The sequence below is a fragment of the Rhinolophus sinicus genome, linkage group LG15, assembly GCF_036562045.2.
Source record: "Rhinolophus sinicus isolate RSC01 linkage group LG15, ASM3656204v1, whole genome shotgun sequence".
NCBI lineage: Eukaryota > Metazoa > Chordata > Mammalia > Chiroptera > Rhinolophidae > Rhinolophus > Rhinolophus sinicus.
In genome coordinates this window covers 45,840,511-45,858,838 of record NC_133764.1, presented here as the reverse complement: position 1 = coordinate 45,858,838, position 18,328 = coordinate 45,840,511, and the positions used below count along the sequence as shown (strand labels likewise).

At 54.1% G+C, this 18,328-nt stretch overlaps 1 protein-coding gene across 4 annotated transcripts in view; it reads right to left on the bottom strand.

Moving 5' to 3' along the window:
- Positions 1-9,020, bottom strand: part of ARHGAP23 (Rho GTPase activating protein 23) — a 74,730-nt gene extending 65,710 nt beyond the window's left edge. The window contains exon 1 of one of the 4 annotated variants that reach the window (XM_074319821.1): positions 8,874-9,020. In XM_074319821.1, coding sequence (XP_074175922.1) covers positions 8,874-8,882 — 9 coding nt within the window. In that variant the 5' untranslated portion in view covers positions 8,883-9,020. Of the gene's footprint in view, positions 1-691; positions 842-8,873 lie in introns of those variants that run through there. The other 3 variants (XM_074319824.1, XM_019740567.2, XM_074319823.1) reach the window with 3 other exon arrangements.
- Between the last annotated feature and the right edge of the window lie 9,308 nt (positions 9,021-18,328).

Here is an 18,328-nt window from a genome sequence, read left to right as displayed (position 1 = left end):
GAACCCAAGCAAAGCAGCCTAGCGCTGAGTAATGCCCCTGGCACCCTGCGCCCAGACCCACCCACAGCCAGGCCTGAGGGGGCAGAGGGAAGGGCAGCCATGCCTGCAGGCCGGGGGTCCCAGGCCCGTTTCTCTTCCCTACGACCCAGAGGGTCGGCGGACTCAGGCCAGGCAGCTCGTCTGCCCGGCCGGGGGCTAGTGTGGCGCTGGGAGGGGGGTGTCCGGCCACAGTGGCCAAGGACATCCCGCTCCGGGAACCCCCTCCCCCACTCCCTCTCCCTCCAGCTGTGCCGGGGCCTCGCCAACGGAAAACGAAAACTCGGGCAGAGGAAACGGCGGCAGGCGCCCCGCCTGAAAAAAACCCGGACAAAAGGCGCGGGCCTCCCGCCCCCGCTGCCCAGCCTCCGAGGTCCTGGCACTGCCTCCCGGGTCAGTGCCCACTGCTCTGGCAGCCCCGCGCGACCCGGCCCCCTACCTACCTTCCTGCTTCCCACCCCCCTGCCCAGAGCAGCTCTCGCTCTGGCCCCCTTCTCTGCCCTCTATCAGCCGATGTTCCCTGAAGCCGTGCCCACGGTGCCCGCGCCGTGCGCCCCAGGCTGTACCCGCCGAGCGGGGATTCCGCGACCCCGGCCCTACTGCCATCTACGGGGCAGTGCCTGGATCCGCCCCCTCCCCTGGCCCAGCGCCTCACCTGGGGGGGCCGGGGCTCCGGGCGGGGCGGGATCCCGACCAGGCAGAAAGCGACTCCATTCATCGGGCGGCAGCGGCGGCTCTGCTGCCTGGGCACTGCTGGGGGCGCGGGCAGGGACCCGGGAGGGGCGGAGCCGGAGGGGCGGGGCCCGCTCCTTCGCTCCTCCCCCTTCGCTTCCGACGGGGCGCACCCGCCTCTCCCTAGGGCAGCAGACTGGTAAAGAGGGCTGAGGCCGGGTTTTGCGCTGACAGCGAAGCTAGACGGCAGAACACAGCCTGAGGAAAAGAGGTGGTCTCAGGGAGACAGTCTGAGCCGGCCTACAGGGGACCGGCCCAAACAGACGGTGATCTGGACCAGCCAAGGAAAGAGAACAAGGGCACCAAACCCAGAACTAACCCAGGGAGAGGGAGGGAGATAGACAGGAAGGGAAAGGGAAGCAGAAAGAAACACAGCCAGACCGAGATGTCAGAAACTGAGACGGACAGACACAGAAAGCATGAAAGGCAAAGACAAAATAGAGACAGTAGAGAGAGGCAGAGAAAGTCAGAGATAAAGAAAAAAGACCCAGGATGGAAGAGAGGGAAAGACAGAAAAAGCCTTAGGAAGCTTTCCACCCAGAGGCTCATGGAAGTTGAGAAGAGGGCAGAGACGATGATGCCCACGTGGACAGGTGGAGGAGAGGGGGCAACTTTCAGAGGCTAGTTGCCCTTCAATCTAGGGCCCCATCCCCAAACAGATGCTCAGCCCAGGCTCTTACAGAGGCTGGAAGAGAGAGGCTGGCAGATGCCCCAGCCAGCTTGTGGCTCAGGCCTCTGGACGTCCAAAGACCCACTCCACAGAGGGTGGCAGTGAGAACAGAGACCCCTCAGGCCTCCTAGTCACAAGCAACCCATAGCCTCCTTTCCCGGCTTCACTCTGAGCTGGGCCCAAAGAGCCACTGGGGTCCTGAGCCAGTTCTTTATTTTCTGCCCCCAAGCAGGAACCCTCTAGCCAATCCACTGCCCATCCAGGAAAGGACAATCCCTCAGTCCTTTATTTCTGAAGAGAAGTTCTTTCTACTATCTAACATCCTTCCTACCTCCTGTTTTCTACAGCCTATGCTTACCTCTTTCCCATGCCTTCTTATAATTTCACAGATTATGAAGAAAGGAATGCAGAGGCCACAGATAGATAAGAATATGATTTAGATAAGACAGGCAAGGAAAGTGGAAAGGCCAACTCTGTCTACTGGGATCACCCACCCTCTCTGGGGCAAGGAGACCTCATACAACCTGTTTGCTTACCTCTACCACTATCCTGATTCCTGAGCGCGGATCAGCGCCAAGACACCCAGCCCTTCAGGATCAGGGACTCAGGTCCTAGAGGGGCCAAGGTGTCCCCGACACCAACTAGGTCATCCCTACTCCTGTGAGACTGAGGAAGGAAATACTGACTTGCTTTTAAATCTTACGTTTTATTTATTTTAAATCCCCTGGAAGTCAATGGGAATAGATGATTTTGTAATGATAGAAGGGCAGTTAATGTCTCCTCCTCTTTCCCTACCTCTTCATCAAGGTCATGTGCAGCCAGAAATATCCCCCGCTCCTGAGAAGTCCTTCCTGCTATCTAACTGTAATCCATCATACTGCCTGTATTTTCTTGCTCAATCCTCAACCAGGTCCCTGTTTCTGACTCTTTCTGCCCTGTAGTTCCAGTGGTCCAAGGCTTGCTGCCACCCTCGCTCAGGGGTCCTTTCCTCTCAGAACAAGTGGGTTGTCTATGTAAAGGGGAAACTGTGGCATCTGAGATCCAGACTGAACTGAGGCTGTGGGGGAGGGGAGGAGAGTGGTGGCCCCTGGGGTGCCCCTGGCTCACTTTTTCCAGAGCCTGATGCCCTCAGACACTGCAGGAGGTGGTGAGAGGAAATGAGCTCACACTGGCCGGCAGGCAATTCCTCCCTCCACAATGCATTGCACTCACCTCCCCCACCCACTCCCACTTCCCAGAAAGTCCGCTCTGCCCCCACCCTGCTGCCCTTCCCACCTCTTCCTGAACCTTGACCCGCACCCCATCCTGTCCCAGCCCTCCCCCATCCATCTTCTCCAGCACCTCTTCTTCCAGTCCTTCCTCTTCACCTAGGCTCCCCATCCCCTGACTCACCACATCTCTCTCCCTGCATCCCACCATCCACCCCAAATCCTCTCTCTTCCTGGCATACTCTTTCTCGGGGGTTTCAGGCAGTACAGTGCAACATGGATGGAGGGTGTCCCTCACTGAGGACCCTCCTTACACTCTCTCTCTTACTAAACTCCTCTCCCAGCCCAATCACATTTCTGCATTCACAAGTGCTTGTTGGGAGCCCTAATATATGAGGGGGTGGGGGAGTGGACGTGGCCTCCCGGGGATGTACAGATAAGGCCCAGCTCCTTCCCTTGAGGGGGTCCAAGTCTTATTAATCCTGACTGTAGAGCGAGCTTCCAGAAAAGCAGCAATGTTAGGCTGAAGAAACAGACGAAGGCTTCCAGAAGGAGGTGGCCTTGAGTTTTGGGGGGCTGCATGGATGGGGAGGGAGCAGGGTAAGGAAGGGGGGAGATGGACTATCATGGACAAAGTCTGGGAGGCAGGAGAGCGCAGACCAGCAGTATGGGTGTGGCTGGAGCCAAGTGGAGGGTACTGGACAGGAAGCATGGAGGGAAGAGGAAGGAAATGAGGCTGGGGATGTGACCCTGGAGTGACTGGGCCTGAGGCACTTAGATTTTAGCCTGGCTTGCAGCAGGATTTAAGCAGAGATGTACCATGGCAACTGTAGCTCAATGTGAAAAGAAATGGAGGACAGGAGGGGTGGGGCATTGCACCAGGGCAGGGGCAAGGAATATCAGAGGCCCCTGGGGGGCGCCTGGGACTTGGTGACCAACTGGGTGTTGCGGGAAGGAGATAGAAGAGTCTAGAAGAATTCCAAGGTTTCTGGTTCAGAATATTAGGTAGACCAGTTGCCTCAAGTATCCTCAGGACGAGGGGACATGCTCTGTGCTAAGTCCTTTGTATGTATTATTCCAATTTAGCCTTATAAAGGGGCTGTGAAATAGAAATTGTATTCCTCATTTTATGGATAAGGAAACTGAAGCCCAGAGAACTTGAGTATCTTACCCAAGGCCATACAGGATTTGAACCCAGACATTTGGGCTCCAGAGTCCACATACTTAATCCTGAGGCTGTGTTGCCGGTGGAGTAGTGATTGGCAGCTTAAGCCATGGGTCCCTCTCCCTGAAGGGAGACTTGAGCTACAGACATGGCTTTGGAAGTCATCAGTTGACCAAGAATGTGGTTCACATTGTCCAGGGATAGTGCAGAGAGACCAGATGTGAACTAGGACTCAAGGGGCACCCAGTTTTAGGGGCAGGTGAGGGAGGAAGAGGCAGTGAGGAAGGCTGAGAGGAAGCCAGTGGCTGGAGGAAGTGGCACTGTGTTGGGCAGAGAGGTCACTTTCAGGGTGGGTGGGGGCAGAGACCAGATTGGGCAGTGGAGAAGAACATCAGGGGTGAGGTAGTAGAATCACACCTACTATGAGAATTAGCAGGAAAGGTCATCCAGGAACACAGGTGAGCCATGAGCGAGGCACATTCCCATTTGGGTCAGGGAGACTTGAGCAGGCCTTTTGGTTGAGGAGCAGGCACCAAGGGAGAGAGCCTGAGGGGGTGTGAGAAGAGTGGAGGGAAAAGAACCCATCTTCCCAGGACTAGGAGAGGAGCATGGGGGAAGGTCAGAGAGTCCCCAGACCAGAGCCACCCAGGGTCAGGATCAGGTGTGGCCCAGGAGCTGTCAAGGTGTTGTACAGTGTCGTCAAGGAGCACTGAACCCAAGGTCTAAACACCTCGGTTCAGGTTTCCATCCTACCCACCTGGTAGCTGTGTATGTCTTTGAGGAAAAGCACATTCTCTGAGCCTCAGTTGCACCCTCTGCAAGATGAAAACAATAAGGGCTTTTCTGCCTGCCTCTGATTTGGGGCTCACATTTGATAATATATTCAAAGCACGCTGTGAGCTGAAAAGGAAAGACAATGGATGGAAGGTGGGTTATAGGACAGGTGGCCATATACCTGGCCACAACTTTTCCGTCCTTCCACTGAAGGGGAAAGAGCACCCCCTGGTGGAGAATGACAGGAGGGCAGGACTACAGAGGACAGACAGTACCTGTTCTTGTGCCTCTGTCTTTCACCCCTCAGGTTCTTTGCTTGTCCCCATAGTCAACCAACCTCCTCCGCCACACACACACACACACACACACCTCAATTTTCATCTCCAAAGCAAGTGGGGGCCCAGTTCATTCAAATCAAAAGACATTTATTGAGTGCTGACTACATGCAAACTGTTCTGTGGGGTGGTGGGGACAGTGCAATGAACCAGTGGATATGCCTGCCCACAATGAGCGCCAATTCCAGGAAGGGCAACAAACATAGCAAAGGATGGCTGGGATGGTGCCGTGATGGTGGTGCAAGACGAGCATTGAGCGAAACAAGTGGGAGTTCCATAATGAGGGGAGAAGGCAGGGGATGAGGGAGGCAGTGTTTGGCCTAGACCATGAAGGCCCTGAATTGGCAAATGGCAGAGAAAAGGAGGCCTGAAGGCTGAGGGCTGAGAATGCTACATGGCGCAGGCTCTGGCAGAAGCCCTAGGGATCCCATAGAGTGGACCTCATTGAGCATCTTTAATGGTGTAGGGTGGGGCAGCAGTGCATTCAAGACCACACCAACTCCAGTCCCCACCCTCATCCTGCTGCCCGTGCCCTGAGAAAGAGGAATCCTATCTGAACACCCCTCAAGGTGGGGAAGCTACAGACCCTTGGCCAGGCTGGGGCCGAGGGACACCTACAACCGGCCAAACAGCTGGAGCCTTAGCCCAATAACCTCTGGACAACAGGCTTGGGGTGGGACTGAGAGGCTCTAGCTTTTCTGGGCTGGCAGCAAGGCAAGCAAACCACACCCAGCAAAGCTCTGGTATCAGGGCAGGGGGTAGATGAAAGATGCCTCTGTCAACTGGCAGCCCCTAGGGGGAACCATGTTTGGGGAACCTCTGTCATGGTGTGGGAGAGGAAGAGACCTTGGGCTGGCATCTGAGACCTGCAGCCTCTCAGCTGTGTGACAAAGGGCAGTTGAAGACGCAGTGGCCCAGTGTATACATAGGTAACAGATGACTTATAAGAACAAGACATCCCCTAGAAGGAGGTTGAAAACACCAAGCTGGAGAAGAAAGGAACTGAAATGTGCTGAGCACCTATACTACACGCCAAGCTCTTTACAAACATTATTTCATGTACTGCCTATGACAACACCGTAAAGCAGGTATTATTAGCCCCACCAAATAAAGGAGGGAACAGGCTCAGAAAGATTAGGTAACTTGCTGAAGTTTGATGTTAAGCCCTTGCTCTTTCTACATAGCACAACCCCTCTAGGAGGAGCTAGGCCAGGTGGTCCCTTCCAGCTCCAAGATGTTAAATTCCATGGTTCTATGTGAGGGGTCTTTCATTCTTCCAGCAACTGGCCTGCAGCCCTGCTTTTGCCACAGGCCCCCAGACCCTGCCTAGCCCCACCCTCGCCTCTGCACATCCCTGCACACAAGCTGGGTCTGCTCCACTCTCCTCTCTATCTCTATTCTGCCCTTATGGGGGGGGGGGGAGGGTAGAGGAGAGGAATGTAGAGGAAGGGAAGAGAAGGAGAAAGGAGAGAGGAACAAAGGGGAGGGGTGAAAGGAGGAGGAGAGGGGTGGCTCCCACCTCTCCCTGGAAGCTCTGGAAATCCCCAGCAGCTGCTCCCCTCGCCTTGTCTGGCCCTGAGCCAGCCCTGAGCAGGAGTGAGGGGCGTTAGATGTAGAGGAAAGAGGGGTAGGGCACTGACCACAGGGGGGCAATTCCAGCCCCTGTGAGAGATTCCAGGCATGCTCCCCTTTAAGGAAACCCTACATGCCAAAATCCACACATACCAAACAGACACATCAGGGCGGTTCTTGCACTATAAAAGGATTCTTTGCTTTACAAGAGGGCTCAGCACATGGGAAACTTAAAATAGGAGCTCCTCCTGGTGCCGCAAAAGAAGCTCTGATTTCAGAAGCACCCCACACACACCATGCTTCTGACACATCGAGAAAGCTGGCAACACTCGTGGGGCTGGCAGGGCTGGGGCTGCCTTAAGGCGTTGACATCACCCTGGGCACCCCCACGGTTGTGCTTTGTGCTAATGATCCAGAGTCCCCATTGGTGGGGCAGCTCATGGTCCAGGGGACAGGCTGGCTGCTGTGCTCCTCAGCAGAGGTGTCCTAGGACACGTAGAAAGGACAGGGAAAGCCACCACTCAGCACAGCTGATAGGGGGTTCACAGTGGCCCAGAGAGAGGACAGATGTCTACAGCCTCCCAGTGTCCCTTTGATGGGGCCAGGGCGGGAGCCCAATGTCCTGACCCTCCTCCCGGCTTCCTTCTCCCTTCCATGGTGCCAGAGCACAGGAGAGACAGTCTCTGCCCTCCGGGGAAACAAGCAGCTGATCCCCAGGAAAAGTACAGAGGCTGATGGAGGCGAACATGGGGCTGATTTGAGTAGCAATGCAGGCCTAGGGGCATCTCCAGTGAGATGCATTTAGGGCCATGTAGGCAGGAAGTGGTGGTGGCTCCTATCCCTGCTCCTCTTTATTTATTTTTTCTTATTCAGATGAAATTCACATAACATAAAATTAACTATTTTAAATCGAGCAATTCAGTGGCATTTAGTACTGTCCCCCCCACCAATGTTTTTTGTAAAAAAAAAACCTATAGAGTAGAGTTGAAGATATTCAGTATGACAACAACAGCAGATAATGACGAATTGAGTCCCTTTCCCCCTGCCAGGCCTGGTGCTCCAGGGAGCTGCCACTGGCCATTTAAATTAACAACCAAGATGTCAAACAGGCCTGGAGACTAGACCAGCCCACAGCCCTGCACCGAACATCACGCCAGGCCCAGGGAAGATGCCCAGGGCACTTCCTCCTCCCTGGGACCCTCCCCAAACCCAGAATTTAGGATCAGCCCATCCCCTGACTTCACCCAGCCCTCGCGCCTCCCTCGCCACTCCTCACACCCCTCCTCACCACCATCACAGGCAGCCCATGAACCCCTCTGCCAGAGGCCAGGGGGCTGGCTCAGTCTGGAGGGAGGGGTCTCAGAGACCAAGGCCCCAGGCCACTGCTTTCAGCAGAGCAGCCCCAAGGAGCCTGGGCGTGTGCACAAGCCTAGCACTTCCAGGCACTCGCAGGACAGAAAACCTCACCATTCCAGACCCCACCCCAAGACTGTGCGCCAAGTTAGGATTAGGCAGGGAGCAAGGCAGCCCCAGGAGCACCCCTTCACTCCTGCCCACAGGAGGCTGTGGCACCTCGTAGAGCAGGGGCTGCTAGTCAGGATAGGGCCCTCTGGGGCTCACTTAGGGGACTAGCCCTGAACATCCAGGATTTGCTGAGCTCCCTGGAGGGGGTCAGGAGCTCTGAACTGAGGGGGCCTTCACTCCACTCCTTTCTGATGGAAACCGTGTGAAAGAGAGACCCCCAAGTCTGGCTAGGGCTGCAGGTCTGTATTTGGGGGACATATGGAGAGGCTTCCCAGCCCACCCCCTCGTTTCACTCCTATGAAATGGTGGCAGCAGCTGCTGTAACTGGGAGAGGAGGAGGAGCCTGGCTGGGAGAAACCCCTGATGTGTAGGGGGAAGGGGGACAGTTGTACCTTGGGTTCCCACCAGGGGGGTCTGGGCGTCAGAGGTAGTTGTACGGCCTAGGAGAGCCACCCTGCCTCCTGTCACGCTTTCATTCTGCAGAGCCTGCAGCCCCCTTAGGCATTGGATCCTAGCAGGGGCTGGGACCTTACCGACGGGGGAGGGGGGCTTCTAAATGCAGGTGCTCTCTTTCTGGAGGAGGATGGGATGGGGAAAGAGGCGTGTGTTCCCTGTGTGCACACCTCCCTGTGAGTCAGTGGTGGGGGGTACGAGTGTGTGTGTGTGTGTGTGTGTGTGTGTGTGTGTACACAAACCAGCCCCATCCCTTCCCTAGAGCCCCGGCCCCACCAGGAGCTCCAACCCCTCCCGCGGTGGCGCGTCCCCCTCCCTCGCCGTGCGCCCACCCGCACCGTGTCCTTATAGTCCTCCTCCCCTCCCAGACACGCACCAGAGCCCCGCGTCCCGCGCCCGCTGACCTGCTCCATGCTGCTGCCAGCTATGCGGTCTTCGCAGCGCCAGCTCCGCGGGGGGCAGGGGGTGGCCCCTCCATGTGCCCCAACAGTACAGCACCCGGCCGCCGCCGAGCGGGAGCAGCGCCTGGAGTCGGCAGCTCAGACCCCCGCCCCGCCCCGCCCAACCCCGCAGGCCCCGCCCCCTCTCCTCCCACCCTCCCCACACGCGGGTGGAGGCACCGCGCTCCCACATGCACACACGCGCGTGCACACGCACTTAATCACACGCACGTATAATGCACACACACTCCTCATACACGCAGGGGTTCACTGCCAGCACCCCCTGTCCTGCCTGTCTTTGAGGCACTGTTATTCAGAGAAGACCTCCTCCAAGAGAAGCCCCTCTCATTCCTGAGGTTTATCAGTAAGAGCAGCCCCACCCCTCATTTTACAGAGGCCACAGAGGGGCTTGCCCAAGGTCACACAACAGGTTGATGACAGAGCTGACCTCATGGCCCAGACCACTGTCTCCTAGGATGATGGTGCCCCATCTCGGGCGTTGCCTGAGAACAGGCCAGAGATACCCACAGAGCCTGGCACACAGGGAGACACTGCCCTGCCCCCACCCAGTGAACCAGAGTCTGGACCCTGTGACCCTGAGAGGACAGGAGCTGGTGGGGCCAGGGCACTCCCTGTGGCCACGGTCCACCCTCTATTCAAATGTGTTCTGAAGCCCTGGACTGGGTGTGGGGAGCAAGATGGAGATTCCTGCCGCCCACCCTGTGCATGCCCCAGATATGTGCCAAGAAGGAAGATGGCTGAACTGTTTGTACACTGCCAGAAAAGGGTCATCTGAAGCCCTGGATACCAGCCGGGAACCTGACTTGTAGGTCATGGGGCCACCCACTCTAGTGAAAGCCAAGGAGGTGGCAAAAAGACTGCCTCCTCCTCTCACCCACCCCGGGTCAGGGCTGGCTCCTGACTGCCCACTGCACCTCGGTCCTGCCCCTCACAAGGCAGGGCCAAATTGAGGGGGGCATCACATGAGCAGGCATGTGAGAGGCAGGCAGGCTGCCCAGGGCAGGAGGGTAGACTCCTGAGTGGACAGGGGTGGGAATTAACCTGCCCTGAGGCAGGCAGTGGGGAGGGGCATCACTGTGCAGAGGCTGGTTGCCCAAACCCCTGGGCCAGTGCCCAGGCCGGCATGAAGGGGGTTTTACCACTTCTCACTGCACCCTGGTCTCTTCGTTAGGCACCAGAGGGTGAGGGGGCAGGGGGTGGGAAGCTGAGATGGGAGAGTTAAGATCCTCAGTGGGCCCAGACAAAGGGGGCTTTATAGGCTGGGTGTGGGGGGCATGCTGGGGGCAGGGAGGCAGGAATGCAGGCTGGGGAGGCCCTGAGCTCCAGGGCAGCACAGTTTGGGGCTGAGGTTGGATTCTCCCAGCCCTCCCATGCTTTGGCCCTGCAGGATATTTGCTGCTTTGCCCCTGGGACTGCAGCCAAGAGAATTGGTGGCCCTGTACCCCTGGCTGCCCCTCCTCTCAGGGATCTGGTGGGTACTACCCAGGCACTCCCAGTCTTCCCCACCTCACTGGCTGCAGCCTCTTTTGGCTTCCCTGCCGTGCCCTCTCAGTGGCCTCATGGCCCCTGTCTGCTGCCCGAGTGAGTGTCCTGCTGGCTGCCTGGGAAGGGGCGGAACAGACTTGGGTGGGGTCACAAGGCTATGGGGTCAATGGGGCCCTTTGTCACTTCAGATGGAGTCTGTCCTGGGCTAAAGAGACAGGAGACAAAGCAGAGTGCCAGCCAGCAAGCATGTCCCTCAGACCCTGACCCGGCCTTTTCCAGACCGTGCTGGAGCTGGACCCTGGGTTCTGGAAGGCGGGCTCCATTCTTCCCAGTTGGTTTCCCTGTGTTTCTCTTTCAGGGCTGAAGCAGCCACTGAGAAGTACAAATAAGGAGGAGGAGGAGGTCAAGGTGCCAGCAGCTGTCCGTGCTGGGCTTCTGAAACAGCGGCTGCTTGGCCAGACCTGAGGTCTGGGGTTGGGCTTTGCAAGTTGGAGAATTGTCTATCCCCAAAGATGCTGAGCTGGTCCTGAGGACTAGACTCCTACCAACCAAAGTTATGGTGGCTAGATTGCTAAACCCTAAAGCTGTTTTTATCAACACACCCTGAGCACAGTAGGAAGCTCACAAGCAGAGTCCCTGTGAAAGGAAGGGATGGCACTACCCACGTGTCTCTGCCCAAGCCTGCAGGGTCCACATGCGCAACCCCCCAGTTTTCCCTGGCAGGCTGGACCCCCCACAAGCTCCTGCTCTTTGTTTCCTGTTTCTACATCCCATGTGGGCCAGAACCTTCAGCAACAGCATTACCTCAAAGGGACAGCAGTGGGGGATGGAGGCAAAGCTCAGACCAGCTCATTTGACACGTATCTTATTTTATCTCCTTCATAAGATTAAAAGAGGACAGTCTTGTCTCTGGATGGATATCTTTGGGCAAAAACCTCCTTTTGGGGTAAAAAATGTCTAAGTCTGGTTAGCATTATATTTTCCAATAATCTCTTTGAGAGGCTTTGAGTCACACTGTAGGAAGATAGACCAAGGTTCAAATCCAAGGTCTGCCACTTAGTAGCTGGGTGGTATACGCCCCTCTCTAAGCTCCAGCTTCCTCATCCATAAACCAGGAACCATAACAGCACCACCTCATAGGTCTGGTGAAAGAGCACATGAGATGTAAGTACAAAATGTCTCATCCTCAGACCAAGCACATAAATACTCAATAGAAATACTTTCCACAAAGAGCGTAATTAATTTATCTTATGCTGACTCTTATTAGCATTAGTTTAGCAGGTGACAATGTCTGACCTTATCCCCAAATTCTGGGAAGCCATCCCGTGGCTACAACCAGGTGTTCCTTTGGGTGGTGACAACTATCTTCCACCGGGTGGAGAGCAGACATGATGAGGGCAGTTTCCAGCCTGGTGCTGGTCCCTGCCCCTCAGCTTCCTTCCCTTTGCCTCTGGAGCTTCCGGGGCTCCCTGGGGAGCGGGAGAATGTGGAAAGGGAGCTGAGAGCCTTGGGGTAAAGCAGACAATTCCTGGGGTGCCATGGGCCCGAGAAGGGAGGAAGGAGGAGGATTACCCAGGAGGGAGTGGAAGGAGATAAGAGGGAAGGGGACTGGTGGGCAGCAGGCCCCCCTCCTCCACCTGCTGCTCTGCAAACAAAGCCAAGAATGATGCAATCCTGGTCTGGTGCAGCTGAGGCTGCAAGGCTGAGAGGAAAAGTGGGCATCCCGGGTAGGCAGGGCAGTGGGTGGCAGGCAGACACTTATGCCTGTGGATGCCTGACCCTGAATTCCCAGCTCAATACTGGCCTCCTCCTGAAGCCCCTCCCCCAGGGTCAAAGCCCTCCTCAAATAGTCACAGCTGCAGTCAGACATGATGCAACTAGGACATCACTCCAGGAGGCCTCCTCAGAGGGGAGGGCACCTCCCCACAGGGAGAGGAGATGATGAGAGACCCAGACACCAAGTTGAGTCGGAGGCCCCAGTTGGGTCCCTCGGCAGCACATCTTTGGATGCAGGTCTCTGTCTCCCCTTCCTCTCATCCTGGAGATGATAGGCACTATCCTCTGGGGAAGGTGGGAAGGGAAGGCTCAGGAGAACCCTCACCCCATGTCTGCACCAAGTAGTACGTATTTACAGAAGGCAGGCATTGAGATGGGCGCTGGGAGGCCCTGGCACCCCCTGGGGCAAGACTACCACTTGCAATCATCAAGCCAGTGGAGGTGGGGAGGGCCTAGAGTGGCCTCCACCAGCCCCTGGGGTGTCTGCCTCAGCTCCCCACACTGCCTGGGAGCCAAGAGAACAAAGGAGAAAGGGCTCTTGTCCCCCACACAAGGGCCATGTGGACGATGGGGCATAGGCCAGGGTCCCCAAAGGGACAGGGCATTAAATGGGGGGCCACAGAGAAGTGGAGATACCGTGTTCAGGAATATTTAAGCTCAGCCTCACCCCACCACCACCAGACCTGAGGGGACAGCTGGGTGGCCTAACGCTGAGGAGGCCACTAGGTGGCAGGAAAAGCCCAATGATTCACCGAGGCTCGCTGGCTCCCCCCCCCCCCCCCCCGCCCGCCCCTGCCCTCGGTAACCTCTCCCTCCTCCCTCCTCTCTCCATCCCACCCCTCTTTACAGCCTTTGGTGGCAGGGGCTTGAAGTCCTTCTGCCTTTGGGAAGGCAAAAAGCTCTCAGTCCTTTTCTCAAAATATTGCTAATAATGATGGTAATAATTAGTGCCTGTGGCTATTATATTGAGTGCTGAAGAGGTAGCAGGCATTTTACATGCATTATCTCATTTACTCACACATGAGGTAAATAAAAATGCTCTCCCTCATCTCACGAGGACTGAAAAAACATAAATGGATTGCCCAAGATCCTATGACTGGCAAACGGTGGAGCCAGCGCTCAAACCCGGCCTGCAAATGCTGGGCGGGTCCTCCCTACAGCATTGTAAGCAGTGGATGTAAGGTGGGGAGGAGGCAAATAAACGACCCGTCAGATGCATCTGAGTTTTGCCCACCATCCTTACCACTCTTCTCCCTCCCCCCTTGAGATTCTAGGAGGGTGTCTTAGTCTCAGGGTGACTGAGGTTTGTTTGAGAAGGTTCTCCAAGAAATCCAGGCCCACAAAACCCCTGTCTTGCTGCCTTCTCCACAATCCCCGTGGTGTTCTCGGTTCTCCTCTCACCAGCATTGCCTCCTGCGAGAGTTCTCATTCCATATGATTGCCTCCCCATGCAGACCCCAAGGTGATTCTACCCAGAGGACCCTCCACTACTGCCACATCCCCTCCTGGCCTTGTCTTTGACCTACTCCATCATTTTCAGGAAACATGGCGGCATCTCTTGGTGTGCTGGCCAAGTGTTGGGTTGTGGGGTGAGGGGAAGGGCAGAAAATGAACAAGACCCAGAGCCCACTCTCCAGGTGAGATAAGAGTTTAACATGTCTAAAGCTTGGCCTGAAGTCACTTCTACATACGGTGTCCCATTCAAAGAAATAGGCCCATATTCAGAAGAAAAGGGTGTCCAGTACAGTTTTGCTCAACACCAGGGCATGGGGGAGGGTGGCAGCTGCAGGGAAGGGGCGCCAGGAGATGACACCCAATGCTCAGTGAAAGTCCCTGAAATCTTCCTTAACTTTATTAATCCCTCACACAGGGGGACAGCTGCTGCCAGACTTTTCTATCCTATTCCAAACACCTTCCAAGCTCAGCCATTACCCTCCCACACTTTTTTTTCTCTTCCAGTATAAACCGAGCCAGCCTTTCCTATTCTCCTACCACCCCTCGATCTGCAGACTAAAGGCCCAGAAACAAAGTCCAATTTCTCAGGCAGGGGAAAGCCAGGCCTTGACACCTCATGGGATGAGATGAGAAGCGCAGGATGTGACGAAGGGTGGGGGTTTGGTGCAACCTCTGGTCACCGAAAAATGCCTGTTGACCCACCAGCAGCATCTTCCACCCAAAGGGCAGTGACAGCTGTCATTCTCCTGATGCCATTGGTACCAAGAGGAAGTAGTCCCCAGTCCACATCCCTCCCTTGGCATATCGAGTTACAGCTACATCACATAATTCACACTCCTACTCCAACCACCATAACTTTAACCCCTTGAGAAAATTCTGAAGACCGACATTTTGGTGGCTACCCCTCCCCCATACAATCAAGTTGTCCTATGTGAAAGGTGAAAATCCAGGTTCAAGGCTGGCTGACTAGAGACCAAGGGAAACAAGCGGCGCTCCTACCGAGAGGGCTGATCTCACATTTCTTCAGCCACCACCTTTACACATCTACTCAACTGTGTCAATCCTGGGAGCAGAGCGAGAGCTGAACAGGACATGGGCTCTGTCCCTCACACAGCAGAGGTCACAGTTGAGCAAGCAGGCAGACACATGAAAAAATAACAGAGGAATTTTTTTGGCTGGAAGTGGCTAGTGAAAATTCCAGAGGTGATCTTGGAGCAGAAACTTGAAGGACAAGCAGAAGCTTTGCATGTAAAGACGGTGACAGGTAAGGGTCCTCCCGTCAGAGGGGATGGCGTGAGGGAGGGTGGAGTGGCAGGAGAAGGCGTGCCGTGATCTGGGAACTTCGAGTCACACATCACGACCAGAGTGCAGCTTGTGTGGCAGAGAAGGAGAAAGCCTTGAATATCAAGTTGGAGTTAAGATTTTTTTCTCTATGTTGAAAGTCATTGAAGATTTTAAACGAAGGAAGTGACCTGAACACATCTTTACTTTAAAAGGACTTTTAAAGGGACTGGAGAGGGGACATAGGGAAACCAATCGGGAAATTGTTGAATTGTCCAGGTGAACAAAGGGGACTGCCTCAACTAGGACACGGCAATTAAAGAGAGATGCGTGAAGAAGTCACAGCTTAAATGAGCATCAGGGCACAGGATAACATCGCAGTCAAAATTCCTCTTGAAAATCTCTCGGGAAGGGGTTCCATGACAGATCCATGATAACCCAGCCAGTGGATCTGCAGAGCTGGAGTCAACTCTTGTGCCTTTGGCTGAGAACCAGATGAAAATGGTTGGTTTTCTGAATTCATGTGGCACAAACAAGCACTAGAATCATTATACATAAGACGATCACAATGGGAGAGGCTGGAGGGAACCAAGACAGACAGAAAATTCACTTTTCCCATCTCACCCTAATCAGGACACACACAGAAGTGGAGGAGGGAATTTCCTGCACTATTACTATTTGTCACGTGCTTATAATTGAATTCAAGGACGGTAGGTATGCATGAGTGCCACTGAGAGGTGAGGTGGAACAGCCTTTGTGAGAAAGTGGTGGGTAAAAGTAACCAGGGAACACAGATGAAGTAGGCAGTTTCAGGTTTTTAGGGTGAAGCGGGTGGGAGGGGGTAGTTTGTTTATTTTGGGCTGTTTCCAAAAGAATGCCTTTCCTTCTGTGGCTTTATTACCCAAGTCAGACTCATACGATAGACTCGTACCTACCTTTCCTAACAAACCTAACCGCTAACCACTCCTCACTAATATGAATAATACTGATTTGAAGTGATGAAAACCTGTGTTTCTCTACTTTCAAGAGGTACACATTAACACTCTTGACTGATGGTGTCAGTAAAGATTCCTGATGATTGACAAACTGTCCAAATGGCGGCCATTAAAGCATTTGAATTGCTGATTCTGAGTTAAGCATTTTTCCTTGGAATATTCACAATTCATAGCTCAGAGCACCTTTTCTTCCAAAAGGGAAGAAAACTTTAATCAAGCGTTAATGTTGTCACATTGATACAATTCTATTTCATCCTAACGCAACATTAGACTTGTGAATGAGCTGATTGGCGCTCGGGGATTCCCAGACTCTCCTTGAGGCTCTTCTAGTCAGTCTTCGAAAATGCAACTCCTGGGAACTCAATTTCATCTCTCTCAGCATGTTTCCCACACCGAGGATGCAGAGAAATTGTAGAAAACTCCCCAAAATGTGCCAGGGTGGTACACTGTTCCTCTCAGTGGGGAACTTGGTTAAGGGCTTGGGTGAGAAGGCAAAGAGCAAGACTTGACCTGGTCTTTTTCTCTCCAAAGAAAGCGCAGCTCAAGAGAGAATAGGCTAGAAAGACAGAGATAGCAGTTTAAACTTGTGAAAAACCCATGACTGCCGGCCTAAGTAAATGCTAGAAATGACTATGTACAAAGATAAAATATGAGCTCTCCCTAAGTACAGCCCGACACCACTGCTCACCAAGGCAAAAGGGCCACAGGCACTTGGCCCCAGAAAGCTTTCTGGAATTCTCCTGCACCTCCTAAGGAAGGAGACGGCATCTGTGGGCAATGACCATAAGACTCGGGAATTTTTCCACATATCTAATTCTGACAAGACCAGTTCTGGATGTGCTCTGCTTGGCTGAGGTCACAGGGGTTGCCCAGTGCCCAGGAGTGGGTCACTTGCCCTTGGGGGGTGTGGTGTGAGGAGTCAAATGAGATGGGAGAGGGATTGAAAAACACACACCAAATAACATGAAATAATTTCTAAACATTTTTATTTCAAATCTCTTTTCACCCCTCCCCAAAAAGACATGGTCAGTACAGCAATCATAAAAAGGAGATACAAACACAAGAGTCAAATGTCTCCCGCACTGACACTTACAAAAAACCGGGAATTGTACATGGGATTCCAAACAGGACCTGCAGCAGCTACTAATGTCCCTTTACAAGAGTCAAACATGCCTATTAATACAATATATACAGACACCCCATTCTGGAACTAATCTACAGGGACATCCCAACACCCACCCTTCTAGCCCCAGAAAAATACCAAAACACACCCAAAGTGCATTTGTTTTGTTTATATCAAAACATCTTTCCCCACCCACCCTCAGACCCTCCCACCCCATTTAAGATTGGCCTGCAAGTCTATTTTAACCATTTAGTAATTTTTATAGTTTATGAAAATAAATTATACAGCAACTATTTTAATAAATTAAGCACAAAAAGGGAGAGGAAAGGAGGAAAACTAAAAGGGAAGAGAAAAGTCAGGCCACGCTTTGGCTTGGAGGGAAGGGTGGCTGAAGAGGACAGAGTGGTTGCAGGGGGTGTGGCTCCCCTCTGGTGAAGAATGGACAGCCACCCGAGGAGCCCAGAATGACACCCTTCTTGAGTTTCTTAAAACAACCAAAAAATGTACAGCAGTGGCTATGCCCAGGCAGCACCAGTGTGGGCATTCCAACACCTGGGCTGCCCAGTGGTGCCTGTGTCATGCTTGTCCCTTGGAAAAGGCTCTGGGCCTAATGCAAGGGGCAGCGCCCCATTCAAGGGAGCACCAGGGATGCAGTGAGACCAGCCTTCCTGCTCCTGCTGAGCTGGGCAGGGGGCTTAGGACACAGCTGTGAGCAGGGCTGTGCGCTTTGGAATTATCCTGGGGTCTGATCAAGAGTGTCCTAAGCGCGCCGTGTTCTCTATCTCCAGGAGCAACTATGATCGCAGTCCAGCTGCAACCAGACAGTCCCGTTTTCCGGCCAGGGCTGGCTGCTTTCTGCCTGCCCCTTAATGCCTCTTGGCATGGCGGAGGGGGCGGGAGGGGGAGAGAGCAATTCCAGGTACCCTCTAAATGAGATGAAATGGGTGTGAAGGCATGTCACAGACTGACTCAGCATGCAGGACTGGCTTCCCGGGAGGTAGATGGGACTAGGAAAGGGAAGGAGAAGGGGCAGAGAAGACAGAATAGGAAAGAGGAAGAAACCGGACAGCACCTGCCAGGAAGGTCAAGGAGGGATGAAAAGGACAGAGACAACATGGAATCTGCATGTAAAGAAAGGTCTTTCCCTGGCAGATTAGAGTCAACATTTTACATACAATTCATCACTGTTTTTCTTCCTGTAGCACCTGAGTCCCCAGTGCCCCCTCTCTGTGGTACAATCCCTCGCACTCCTCCCAAGGCTTTGTTTGCTCTCTGTCTTCTCA